This window comes from Gouania willdenowi, chromosome 1 (assembly GCF_900634775.1).
Source record: "Gouania willdenowi chromosome 1, fGouWil2.1, whole genome shotgun sequence".
NCBI lineage: Eukaryota > Metazoa > Chordata > Actinopteri > Blenniiformes > Gobiesocidae > Gouania > Gouania willdenowi.
In genome coordinates this window covers 22,687,707-22,701,220 of record NC_041044.1, presented here as the reverse complement: position 1 = coordinate 22,701,220, position 13,514 = coordinate 22,687,707, and the positions used below count along the sequence as shown (strand labels likewise).

The following is a 13,514-nucleotide window of genomic DNA, read 5'->3' as shown; positions in this document are numbered from 1 at the left end:
GTTGAATAAGTGAAATGTTAAAAAAAGAAGACAAAATGAACTTGCTGGAATTAGATGAAGAATGTGTTTAATGACAGCTGTTGACAAAAGGTGAGATTTGTTAAAACGAGAGGCACAGTGGAGAGAGAAAGAAAATGAAGATTCAAGTATTTGACTGGATGCAGTTTAGCCACGTACGTACACACATTGTTGATAAGATAATCCTCCAGCACTCAATCCAAACGCTTTTTCCTCATTTCTTCATCTTCTTCTGTGCAGCCTTCTTCTTCACCATTTGTAACCGTTTCATGGCTTGAAGCTGAGACTCTTGAGTATTCTGGGATTTATCCCCAGGCGCCACCTTTGACCCATTCCCATTGTTTCCGTTATTGCCCCCGTTTGCTCCAGCAGTGGTCTGTGAGCTGCCGGGGGATCCGGCACCTGATGAGGACGAGCCTTTCACTTGGCTTTCAGCACTAGATGAACGGTTCAGTGGCTGTTTCCCCAGAGTCAGAGGAGGAGGGGGTTTCAGGGTCACCTGACTGGAGCCGTTTCCATTGCTGCTCCCAGATAGCTTTGCACTTCCCATTCCCGACTTGGCTCCGGCTAGTCCAGACAAGCCCACAGGTTTCTGACCGGAGGATGTTAAGGTCTTACTGCTCCCACTGGGACCAGTGGAGCCTATTTTGGAGCCAACAGGGAGAGAGGGGCTGGTTTTGGCCCCAAACGCAGCCCAGCCTGTCAGACCACTGCCTGAGGAGGAGGAGCTGCTGGGAGGGTTGGCTGATGTGGTGGACGGCTGCAATAAACCACACATGCATTTCAAAGGTCATCAATTAACACAAAGAACTTAGAAAAAATGTTTCTTTCAAGGAAAATTTCAAAGAAACAAACATTTACAAACTCTAATGATTATTCTCAGGAGACAGTTTCACATTTATAAAAAACATTTCAATCAAACATCACTTTTGCAGCACTAGTTCTGAAAAGTAGTTTTATTTTAGGAAAGAATATAAAGCAAAAGAAAAAAGAGGTTTATTTTAGTTAATTTAACTTTACATTTTATTTTGAAGTACAAAAATTGAGATTTTGACTGGATTGATTACAGATTTGTCAGACCAGGGCCTCATTTTTTATTTTTTTTTAGCACTTATCAAACAAATATTGATATCATTTTGTAGGCATGGGTTTATTAATGCAAACCTGAAATTAGTGAAACATTTGATGAAATTTTAAAGATAAACTGTTTTTGGGGAGTGGGTGTTTTTTTGTCTGGTTACAGTGGTTTTCATTAATGGAACAAAAATATGTTTGTTCGCTTGAATGGTGTGTTTAAATTAGCTTTGTGTAGTACAACTATTAAAATAATGAGCTTAACGTATCATTAAATGCACTGTGTGGGTAATGTGGATGGCTTTTGGTCCAGCAGGGGAATGGGGATGGAAATACATTTTGGCTACAATCCTGTATATATATACACAGTGTTTTCTTAGCATTTTTTTGTTTAAATATGCATTGTTCCTTGAAAAACCAATCAAATCAAAAGTGAATGTCAACTATCATTAAATGAATGAATATTTCACTTTCTTTGCCAGAGGAAGGAAACCTTTGACCCAAATTGTACTTATCACATTGTTTTTAAAACAGATTTTTAACAAATTGTGCAAAACATGAAAGTTACTAAAAGATTGAATAACTCTCCCTCATGTTGTGTTGGGTAAACTCTGCAGTTATATTTGCAGCCAAAGGGAAAAAAAACCTTCATGGAGGAGTCTGATAAAATATAAAAGTGCTCAAAAAAGTTTTTAAACTTCCTCTCTGGAGAAATGATATCACACTGGAACACTATGAGAAATCTGTGGTCTGATCCTGGGAAACAAACGTGTATTTTCTACCTCTGCTGGGACTGAGTAATGCAGTTTGCCTTCAATATCTCGAAGGGGAAATCCTCTATTCTCAACTGAATAAGTGACATGATTAACACCAATGAGCTGCAAATCTGCTGCTCGAACATGCTTCCCATTCACTAGCCCTCACCGCTAACACATACCTTCACTTCCGTTCGTTTGAAAGCCTGGAAGGTGCTGGTTGTGTCCGTTTTGGGTTTGAGCTCCGCCTTTTTCACTAGCGTGTCTTTGACGACGGGTGCAGATGACGAGGACACGGGGGAGGGCTTCTGTGGGGGTTTCTGAGCCTTGTGGGGAAAAACAAAATGCTTTAGTCTGGATGCAGATATAATCTATGTTAATTGGCTGCAAAGGGCTTTGGCTCACCATGCGTTTCATTTGCCTGGTGCACCGGGCACAGTACCACACGAGTCGGGGGTCGTTCACTTCCTTGTCCGTAACCTGGGGCTTGTGACAGTCCTGGTGATACAGATTATGGCACTCCTGGCACTCCACCAGCTGATTGCCCATGCTGACAGTCATTTGTCTTGTGGGAAAACACAAAATAATGGAAACAATCAATGTTGCAATGTGATGGAATCAGAAGCAGATTTCAACTTCTCTCTCATATTAACTTTTTTTTTTTTTATTAAATCTCAGCATACCTGCAGACAACACAGGCCAGGCCCATCTCCATGGCAAAATCATCAGCATTCGTTTCATCATCATTAATGTTTGGCAGGAGGTCTTTGCTCGTCTGAACGGTGATAGGAGAAGAACGGGACTCTTGTTTCTCCAATCTTGGCTTTTTCGGGGGGTCCACGTCACTTAAGTCGACCCGCACCTGTTTCCATTAAAGCACACATAGTAGTGTTTAAACACGGTATACCAACATCTGCACACATTACACGTATTTGTTGAATAGATATGAGCCGGTCCGGTGCGCTACGTTTATTTTTTGACAAGCGAGCAGAGGCAGATATGGTAGCAGGAAGCCAAATCGTCCAAAAGTGGCAAAAAACATGGCAAGAAAAGAGTGAAAAGTGACTAAATTGGGTCAAAAGAAGCCATGAGTGGCCAAAAAATTAGCAAATAAAGAGGGACCAAGTGGTATGTAATGGCAAAGGGTAGCCTAAATGGGCAAAATGTTCAAACAATAGAGAAGAAGGGCAAAAACGTGGAATAAAAAGAGGCAAAATAGAAAAGTGATATTTATTGGGCAGAAATTGTCTTATTTGGATGAAAAGTGGCCAAAAACATTAATAAATGACACAAATTGGATAAAATGTCAAAAAGGGAAAAAGGGATATTTATTGGCAAAAGGTAGATAAAGTCTGAAAAAAGCATCAGAACTTTTTGAAAAGAAAAGAAAGTCACAAAATAGCCAAAGAAAATAAGTAAAAAAAAGATAAAAAGTTTTCCCATTTTTTTTTTTTTTTAAAGGATTTTTTGGGCTCTAGTTTATATGACAGTTGCTTGACAGGAAGGGGATCAGAGAGAGCAGGGAATGACATGCAGCAAAGGGTCCCAGGCCGGGAATCGAACCTGGACCGGCTGCAGGTGAGGAACTACAGCCTCCGTTTATGGGGCGGGCGCTCAACCCACTGAGCTAAACACCACCCCTAAAGTTTTCCCATTTTATGATTTTTTTAGGGGAATAATAATAAAATTTAAGATATAAAGAGCCACCTGTTGTGCATCACTGACTTAATAACAGCTTCTTAGTGGTGTCACTGATAATGTAGTGGACTGGTATGGACACAAAATACCAGGGCTGAATATTTGTCCCAATCCACCCCTGATGAACCTCCACCAAAGGAGGTTTAATGCTTCTTGACAGTCACGAGTTAATCTACATAAATATTTATATTTACTAAGTGACTTCTATTAGTCACAGTGAGCTGCACACATGAGACACAGACAATTAGAGACGCACACACTAGAATTTTCACTGTAAAAAGACAATGATTACCTTCTCTGATGTCCTCTTCTCTCCATCTTTTTTACTTTTCTCTGAGCTGGACTTGGTACTTCCAATGCTGCTGCTGGATGACGAGGAGCTTGACGAGGACTTGGAATCCTGTTTACTTAAGCTCAGCTTTGAAATGGAACCCTTTGAAAACTCAATCTCCTACAATTAAAAGATAAAATCCCCAAGTATGTTATTATAAAGTTGATATTAAGTTTAACCTGACGATAATAAACCAGACAATGAGTAAAAAAAAGCATGATTTATAGGGATGTCAATCTTCCGGTGTCTCACGATTCAATTCGATTCCGATTCAATTCAAATTCGATTCTCGTTTTAACCGATTCTGGATTCAAACAATTCTCAATTTTAAAACTGATACAATGTACAGTGTGTTAAGGCAAAATATGGCATCAAAACAATATAGTTTGTATAAGATATTTTAAAATAAACTGATTCCAATTGTGAAATCACACAAAGGCAAACTTAAGAGAAAATGTAACATTTATTCATGCTAAACAAATGTAAACTTATTTACTGTACAATAAAAAAACTTACATAAATAAAATTGCCTAAATAAAGCTTAGGCTAGCTGCCTTTCTCCCAAAAGTTACAAAAATAAACTCTACACAAATAGATGTTTTGTGTGATTTTTCAAAATAGAAACTTTTTTTAGTAAGTCTCAATTCTTGGTGACTACAAGAATACGTTAAGAAATATAAAAAATAAAGCTTCTGTTAATAAATAAAATTGCCTAAATAAAAGCTTAGGCTGGCTGATTTTTTCTCTCTCATAAAGGGCCCATTTCAAAATACACAACAATGTAACTGGTGTTTTTTTTGATATTTCAAAAACAACATTGTACAGTCAGTCAGTAAAGCACATTAAAGACATATCTGATCTAAATTTAAGACAGTTTAATACTTTTTAGGGCCTTAAAAATTAAAATAAATTATTATTTTCTTAAACGATTTTTGAAGTGTATGAATCGATTCAGAATCATGGATGATTAGCATCGCGATTCTTTCGTGAATCGATTTTTTTTCACCACCCCTATTATTTTACTAACAGAAAACGCTTCTATTGGCAGTTTCTTACTTTTTGTGACGAACGATACGAGGAGTCGCTTCCTCTTGCGAGGGACTCGTCAAGTAAAGCCTTCAGCTTCTCGGCGGAGTCTTTACTCTTTGAGTGCAAATAACTCAAACCCTTTAAAAAGATGGGATCCAACTCTAAAGTGACGGGTCCTGCCATGGCTGAAAAATAAGAAACATTAAGGTTAACAAACATGAGGTTTTGGGACACAGGTTGCTACATTTTACAGTTATTAACACTGTTAATGGCCTTCCAAAAAAAATATGTGCCTGAATAAAAAACAGATTCCTACCATCTTTACACCTTGATTGACACTATTGGTCTGAAAACATCATTGTCAACAGAAACTCTAAAAATCCTGAGCCTTTATCCAGCTTTACTCTTTCCCATTGTCGTCATTGTTACACTCTGGGTAAAGTTATTTTCATCACAGCCACTAAAAATAAACCATATATTTATAGAAAGGTTTTATAATACGATGAGATAAACACAGTTTGAATGCTTTCCTTATCAAAGAACTCGTAGGGATACATCAAAGCAATTGGTAGATGCTTCTGAGGAAAACAGACAGCTGAAAAATGTCAGGAGATCAAAGTAAATCAAATAAATGAAACCATAACATGTCATTAAATATATATATATATATATATATATATATATATATATATATAATCTTAAATCAAAATAAATAATAACTGGCAATTTTTTGTATCAAATTTAAAGTAAAAATGATGAAGAATGATCAGAGAACAATCACAGCAAGTCACATGATTTTGAATTACATTAATGTGACCTGGAACCTCTTCTTATTTGAAGAATTCATGTTCTTTAGTCGTTTTGCTTTGTTTACTGTGAATACGTAAACACGTTACTGTTGATTATCAATGCTTGACATCCTATAGAAACACCGTTAAAAGCAGCTACATGATTAAAGTTGTAGTTTCCCCCCCTGTCCGAGCCAGTTTAAAGTCTACGTAAAGACGTATGAAGTACAACAAATGTTACCCTTACTGGATGTTCCTGGTCAGTAGATGAATCCTTAAACCCGGCGTTTTTGTCCCGGGAACAAACTGGCTACGGCACAGCACTTCCTACAAAGAAACTGAAGGTCCATGTAATAAAAACACTGGTTTTGATGTTAAATGGTGACACACTTCCGGCTGTGTCGCGGGCTGCCATCAGTTAACATCAAATAAACGTGAAATATGCTTTGATTAGTGCCACGTTGCTGGTTAGACATTAATTAACATAAATACATATTTAAGTAGAAAACTGTCTGGCCATGGGACGTTTTGTATAACATGGTATGAACTGACAAACCTTTGAATTTATTCTGTCTGATTTTACCGCATTCCATATTACATATATTATAATTGCAGTTGTTGTTGTTGTTCTTTTTTTTAATAATATAATAATCTATATCACATTTTGTTTTAACTTTAGGCTTTTGATGAGATTCGTTTTCTAGAAAAATCGGGTATCACTTAACACGAAAACGTGTCGATTTATTACACCAAACGACACTTCCTCTGTTGCTGTCGGTGCAACCGTCAAACATGTTCGTAATGATTTCAAAATCACATGTCATTAGTTCCACAATAGTTGGGCAATATTTCGCACATTTAGTATTTAGATGTATATACTTATTTCATTATTTTATTGAGCGTGATATTCCAATAAATCAAAGCAGTTAATTACATTGTTGTTGTTTATATTTTTTTTATTTTTTTTTATATATTTTTTTTTAGCTGGGAGCTCGTGGCACTGTGTGTAGCAGATATTTAGTTCCGGTTCAACTAGTGACTCATTCACTGTCTCCAACTACGTGTTTCGTTATCATTGAACATTATAAGAATATCTCAGGCTGTAGTAAGTAAACCTGCACCTTTTTTTTTTTTTTTTACATTTATGTAAATTACCAGCGTGTTCCAGAAGCTAATAATGCACATGTTATGTCATATGTTTCATTCTACAGCACATTGGTTTTATTGAGACAATGAAAGATTCAGACTCCGCTCAGCAGCAACTGTCTCTGTACACAGAAGCTTGGTCTCAAACAGACGATCATCTCCCCCTTCACACCTCCATTGTCCTCTTTCTCTTGTCCTACTGTGAGTTGAACAGTGTGAGAGTGTTCCTGGTGTGTAACACAGCTGTGAGCACAGAAGCATGGAGGAGGAGGAGGACCAAGCTGCCACAGGCTGTGGATGTGTGCTGCGTCTCAGTGGAAGATGTTCCTCCGCTGGTGAAGGGCTGCCGTCTCCCTGCTGCTGTGGATGGGACTGGTCAGCTGTGCAGAGCAGGACTGGCTGTGGTTCTCAGACATGTCATCAACAAAACCATGGAGGATGACCCCTCCAAGAACAATGTCCTGTCACTGCTGGGCTTTAAGAAGACGTGTCTCAAGGCCTGTGCAGAGGTCAGTGGGACGAAGCTATTAAATCAGTTCAGCTCTAATAATAGAAATGTGTTATTTAAGGACTAAAATTTGGTCATTTGACTTAAACATTAATCTACCCCATTACTGTAAGGCCGTGGCTATTGATACGGAAACGTAGCGCCCCCTCATTGGCCAGTTTAGGTGACGTCTAGGTGTACCACGTGACTTAAAGTTCCGTCAGTTTTATTTTAGCCCATATTAATTTTTAGCTACCCCACTAACCTTTTTCTTGTAGCCCCAATCCTAACCCAGGAGATACCCTAAAAATGTTTATTTTTAATTTTTTTTGCATATGTATTTTTAAAGATGGAATTTAACGTGATAAATGTGTTAAAATGAAAAAATATATATGACAAAAGCGGGATTCAAACCCATGTTAGCAGAAGGAAGGATCATTGAGTGCGGCGCCTTAGACCACTCGGTGCAAAAAACACAGTCACATTACGCTTATGTAGAAAATAGGGACGTAACGATTAATCGTAAGGCGGTTAAAAATTGATTCATTGGTATCACGGTTCACATCGATATTCTGAAAATTAAATCGCAGTACTTTTTTAAACAGCAGAGGGCGCTATATATTTATCCATCTCTTGTTTAAAAGTGTAGGCAGCGGGCGGACCCTGCTACTACTTTCTTTCTGGCCGCCTTCTACTCTTAAACATGTTCATAAATGATTTCTTACCCCTTTAGCGCCGAAAGAATATCTGTAATATTACGTGAATATTTGTAAGAGTCACGCTTTTCTATTAGCTCTGTCTGCTAGCATAGCATCTCTTCTTCACTACAAGAATTTCTGCATGCTAACCGACCACTGAGGTACCAGCGCCCTCTGCTGGTCCAAGCAAATATCTGACGTATTTGAAATGACTGTTTTTTTTTTTGTTTTTTTTTTTTAAGTCCAATTGTTAAGGCACAAAATACATATTCAGTTGCACTTTTAAAAAGAAAAAGAACTATTATGCAGTTTTGCATTGTTTACTACATAACCAGAATTTAAATTAATAGGCTTCTTCTTCATTTGTATTATTCCTTTATTTATTTCATTCAAGATTTATTTTTAGTTTAATTGCATTGTTTTGAAGAGTTTATCAAGGGATTCTTTTGACAATGAAAAATAAAAGGAAAATAGTACAGTATTTTCCCCCAAAAGCTAAAGGAATATTTTTCAGTCATTTGTCTACAGTCCCATTTTGCAAAATAAATCGTGAGAGAATCGTATTGTGAACCCAGTATCGTGAATCGAATCGTATCGGGAGTTGAGTGAATCGTTGCATCCCTAGTAGAAAAGGTTCTGAAAATGTGGAAAATGTAACCATAGTTCCGGAGGCTATTGATACGTTTCAGTATCAATAGACACTTCGTCACTGTCATGAGGTAATTCATTATTTGGCTCTCCTATTACATAAATGTAAATTTCAATTTGACTATAGTTAAACTTACATATTTTTAATTTTTAAATGTATTTATGTATTTTTAGTTGTCTATGTGATGGATGTGAGTCTACCATCATATATAAGAGTTAGAATAGATACTTATATCAGTATAAATATAGGAAACAATAGGAAAATACTTCATATTAAGTACATATAGTGGTGGGACGATATACAGAGTTCACGGGATGTGACGATATACAATACTGGGCTCGCAATAACAATACAAAATACATACAAAAAAAATGCAGTCAGAAAAATAACCTTTTCTTTTATTTCTCTGGTTATATTGGTTATATTACCTGTGTATAACATTTTCAACTCAATAGGAATATATACTGTATATAAACCCACCTCACATTTCCTATTGGTGGGTGAAAAAAAAAAAAAAAACATATATATATATATATATATATATATATATACTGTATAACTAAATGAGACCAATTTTTCACCCTGCAAATAGTGTGCAAAAACAAAGACTGATAATTAATGTCAGTCTGAATTACAATATGTAAATACGGTATCTAAAATATTCCTGTCTGTGCATGAACTTTGCATAACAAATGTTTTAAAACATCAGACTAGAAAAGTCTAAACAGCCCAGATTTAAGACATGAACATGTTCTTTTTCAACAATATTAGCATGTCTATATTTTGTTGATGATATATCTTGTTACATTTTAATATTGCGATCTCTTATCACACAGTGTTTTGTCCCACTCTTAATATAGATTAAATGGAAGAGGTGCTGCCTCACACTGTCTGATACACAAAAATACACCCTGACCACGTCTCCACGTCACGTGAGGTAATCCATGATCCAGGCAGTAATGTCCGCGTGTAGGTAAATATCCAACAGCTTGTCAGTAGCTTTTAAAGTGTATAATCAATACAGAATTAATGCACATAAGAACAACAAACTACAACTGAATGGAAGAACATCTGGGTATTTGCACTGTAGGCCCCCATATTAACAAAAAAATAGGAACAAACACCTTCTTAGACTTAATTATGCGTCAACATCAAAGTTTTATCGCTTCCGCGCTGATATTTTTATCGTAATGCATTAGCATTGTTTTAATTAAGAGAAAAATTAAAACGGCATTTACTATCAACCCCAAATGTCCCGTAGGAAGTATGTATTGCTATAGAAAAGTGGAAGGGTAAGTAGCTTTTTCATGGATGGCCAAATGAGATTGTGTTTGAAGGTGGAACGTCATCATTGTAGAGGTAGGACTGATGACATCATCACTGAGTCTATCGACTCAGGGGGCGGGGCATGGGGGTGGGGTGTCCAAACAATTCTGACGTTGCTCACCCTTGAACTAAGCACCAGCCATGTTGAAACTCTCAGGTCAGTTTGATCCTGATCCACAGAGATATTTGAGGAACACACAGACAGACAGAGATTTCTTGCTTTTATAGAGAGATTATTATTAATAATCATACAGTTAACACAATTATTATTATATATAATTATTATTATGTAGAAAAAAGTCCAAGTTGCATTAATACATATTGAACGAATATATTAGAAGTATACCTCGGAAAATTTAAACCCAAAATTAGGTTAAATGCTAACGTGTTAGCCCGGCTATAATTGTAAGGTTCACTCTTGCTAACTTAATTGAATTTGACCTATATTTCTCATCTCTCCTTGATCTCAGGTTAGCAAGTGGACCAGACTGTGTGAAATTGACATTCCCTTTGCTGTCGAAGAGCATCTGCAAAACCCGACCAATCCAAACCAGCAGCTGCCCTCTGCCATCACTGTCCTGGAGCGTAGGCTTTCTGAGCCTGTCAAAGTCCACAATGACGACAAAATACGTCGACAGAAGCTCAAAGAGCAGAAGCAGGATAAGAGAAATGAGTTTCCTACAGCCCTGGGGGAGACCAACCCTGAATCCAAACCTGGACAGTCATCTGAAAGCAGTGCTGAACTGGAGCTCAGGGCGGCACTGGCTCGACTGTCAGTGGCTGCAGTTCCACGTTTAACCAGCAGGGAGAACTCTGAGATCAGGAAAGTAAAGACAGCAGATCTCCCGCCTCTGGAGCATGTGTTTGCTGAAGGGCTTTACTTCACCCTGACTGATGTGGTGCTGCTGCCCTGCATTTATCACTATCTGGTAGGAAAAGTGCTGTGTTTATACGCCTCCTGTTTGTCAGTGTCTGCATCAAGTCTAATGAACCACTCATCTTAGTTTCCCAGAGTCTGTTTTTCACGAATTTGGAATTCAGTATGAGTAAAACAGTGCTACTTTAATTTGTAGATCCATTTAAGAAGAAATTTTGTTAGGAACATTCACACCATCAGGCTTGGCACTGGTTTATTTTCTCCTTGCAGGCACTTAAAGTCTGGTTCTTCATCTTTATTTTGGGAATGGCTGATAAAGTTTTTGGGGAACTTTAGATGCTCACAGTCATCTAAATATTCATCAGCCTGAACTTCTTTTTTTTTTTTCAAAGATTGCCTTAAAAGTGAGAGCTTGTTCATTTCAGCTGTGTATGGCTGAGGAATGGTGCAGATTCAGGCAGTGGAGTGGATCTCATCTCTATTTCACCTTCCAGCTGTCTCCAGCCGTTACTAGACAGTGGGAATGAACTGGATTTCACACAATGAGGTTCTTAGCAGTCAGCTGTGCTCCAGTGGTTTCTAGTTTCACACTCAGCTTAGCGTGTCTCCTCTTAACGGCCTTTCCTGTCCATAGCATAGGCTGCCATGGTGACCCCCCCCCACATCTGTCTGCATCCATCCCTCTATTCTTTTTGTCCACACAGACACTGTCAGTGACTTTACATGTCTATGTCTCTCATGTTTTGAGATTTTTTACGCGTGTGACTGTCAACATGTGATGCATTTTATAAAAAGAAAAAAGAAATCCTTTAACTATCCATCAACCTTTTCAGCCCAAGACCCCCAAAATAAAGATATCGGGAACACCCCAACTATACCTGAAGGTGGTTGATCACAAACATGACCATTAAAGAACAGTCATGTGGAGACAGGGTCATATATAGGTAGAAATGAAGGAGAGAACTTTTTAGGGCCCATCCTTAAAGTCACCAAAATAATGGTCCATTGTTCTATGAATCTGTGATAACCATATTTATTTATTCATCTGAATAATATCCACTGTTATCCAGAAAGATCATTATTATTATTTGTGCCATAGTATATAGTCATTTTAAAGTGGTGGAAAAGGTGATGAAACAAGATTTAAAAAAACCACAGAAATTAGTTAAAAGTGGCAAATAAGGGTGGCCAAAAACATACATATATATATATATATATATATATATATATATATATATATATATATATATATATATATATATATAAAAACAATAAGTGGTAAAAAGGGTTTAAAGTGTCAATATTGGAACAATTGGTTTAAACTGACAAATAATGGGCATGACAAATTGTGAATGTGGTTAAGTTGGCAAAAATAAGCATGATATATGGTGAAAAGAGGTTAAAAGTCACAGTAATGGGTCAACATATATGCAACATTAGGTGGGAAAAGTGGTGAAAAGGGTTTATAATAGGGCTGAACGATTTTAGAAAATAATCTAATTGCGATTTATGATGTGATTATTTTTTCAACGGCCTCTTGTCATTTAATTTTCAATGAACACAAGCAATAAATAAATCTGTTTTCTAATAAACAATTTCAGATTTATTTAAACTTTAAATAAATGTAAAATATACATTTTAAAGCACAGATTACAACAATAAAGCAAAACAAATCTGTGGCTTTACCTCTTCAACATATCTAACTTCACCTTTCATGAAACATGTAAAACATGTGGACTGTACTTCTTTAACACTATGAACTTAACAGGACAGTACAAGACAGGATAAGAAAAAAACAAAAAAATGCAGCCTTTGCAGTTAGAAAATTGCGTTTTATCATATTGCAATAATATCGCAAATGCAATTAATTGTTCAGCCCTTGTTTATAAAGTGCTGAAGACGTCTTGAAAGTGAAAAAAATGTGAAGAAAAGGCATTGACATTTGATGGAGAAGTGACAGAAATGGGAGTAATGTTGCAAAAATGCATTAAAAGGAGCAAAAATATGGCAAGAAAATGTAATGAAAATAGGTTAAAATATGGTAAGTTTGGTGTAGTTGCGGAAAAAAGGTAAAAAAAAAAATGTGCTCAAATTGTTCAGAAAATATTTGTAGTTTCTTAAAAGTCATCTGGCGACCCCCCCCCTCCCAGTGTCTCACCAGCCTAAATGGGGTCCTGACCCCAAAGTTGAGAACCCCTGCTTTAACTAATCTGTGTTCTTTTTCTTTCTGTCTGGGCTTCTTCACCAGTATTCCCTCCAGGCCCACGCTGCCAGCGTTCTCCCCTGCCTCCCCCACCTCTTGCGTTGGTACAGCCGGGTTCAGCAGGTGCCTGGGGTGCCTCGTGCAGCCGAGGATTGTGGGTTAAATCTGTCGATTCTACACCTCCCCACACCCAACCATCCTGCACCATCAGTAGGGGATGAGCCGCATCCTGACCCAGGTCAGGAGGAGATGAGTGAGCAGCTCCCATTCGTGGGCGGGCCCAGACCCACAATGACTAAACTCAAAGTAAATAATAACTTTCTCTCACTTATTCCTTTGTATGTTTCACCTTTGTGTGTTTTACAAACATTTTTTCATGACCTAAAGTCCTTCACAGGCATAGTCTGAGTCTGGTTATCTATTACTCTGTAATTT

General features: G+C 37.4%; 2 protein-coding genes across 6 annotated transcripts in view; one reads left to right on the top strand and one right to left on the bottom strand.

The window, feature by feature from the left end:
- Positions 1 to 50: 50 nt before the first annotated feature.
- On the bottom strand, positions 51 to 6,057 carry ints12 (integrator complex subunit 12). 2 transcript variants are annotated; one of them, XM_028456338.1, is made up of 7 exons: positions 5,941 to 6,057; positions 4,933 to 5,090; positions 3,838 to 3,996; positions 2,531 to 2,709; positions 2,253 to 2,412; positions 2,030 to 2,173; positions 51 to 778 (listed from the first exon to the last, which is right to left on the bottom strand). In XM_028456338.1, exons 2-7 carry the CDS (start codon positions 5,086 to 5,088, stop codon positions 233 to 235), a joined length of 1,344 nt encoding a protein of 447 aa, XP_028312139.1. In that variant the 5' UTR covers positions 5,089 to 5,090; positions 5,941 to 6,057; the 3' UTR covers positions 51 to 232. The 2 variants fall into 2 exon arrangements, with proteins under 2 accessions (XP_028312139.1, XP_028312144.1); XM_028456343.1 differs by having other exon boundaries at positions 5,935 to 6,043.
- A 630-nt stretch (positions 6,058 to 6,687) lies between these two features.
- Positions 6,688 to 13,514, top strand: part of gstcd (glutathione S-transferase, C-terminal domain containing) — a 67,669-nt gene continuing 60,842 nt past the window's right edge. For 3 of the 4 annotated variants that reach the window (XM_028458828.1, XM_028458851.1, XM_028458843.1), the window contains exons 1-4: positions 6,688 to 6,798; positions 6,905 to 7,348; positions 10,470 to 10,928; positions 13,125 to 13,385. In XM_028458828.1, the coding sequence (XP_028314629.1) occupies positions 6,926 to 7,348; positions 10,470 to 10,928; positions 13,125 to 13,385 (1,143 nt within the window). In that variant the 5' untranslated portion in view covers positions 6,688 to 6,798; positions 6,905 to 6,925. Of the gene's footprint in view, positions 6,799 to 6,904; positions 7,349 to 10,469; positions 10,929 to 13,124; positions 13,386 to 13,514 lie in introns of those variants that run through there. The other variant, XM_028458835.1, reaches the window with a different exon arrangement.

Bases quoted from the DNA above. Each gene is read 5' to 3' on its own strand.
- ints12 (XM_028456338.1), bottom strand. From the start codon at position 5,088: ATGGCAGGACCCGTCACTTTAGAGTTGGATCCCATCTTTTTAAAGGGT. The intron at 3,997-4,932 runs GTAAGAAACTGC...TTTTAATTGTAG, and splicing joins CGTATCGTTCGTCACAAAAA to GAGATTGAGTTTTCAAAGGG. The intron at 779-2,029 runs GTATGTGTTAGC...GGTTTATTGCAG, and splicing joins TCAAACGAACGGAAGTGAAG to CCGTCCACCACATCAGCCAA.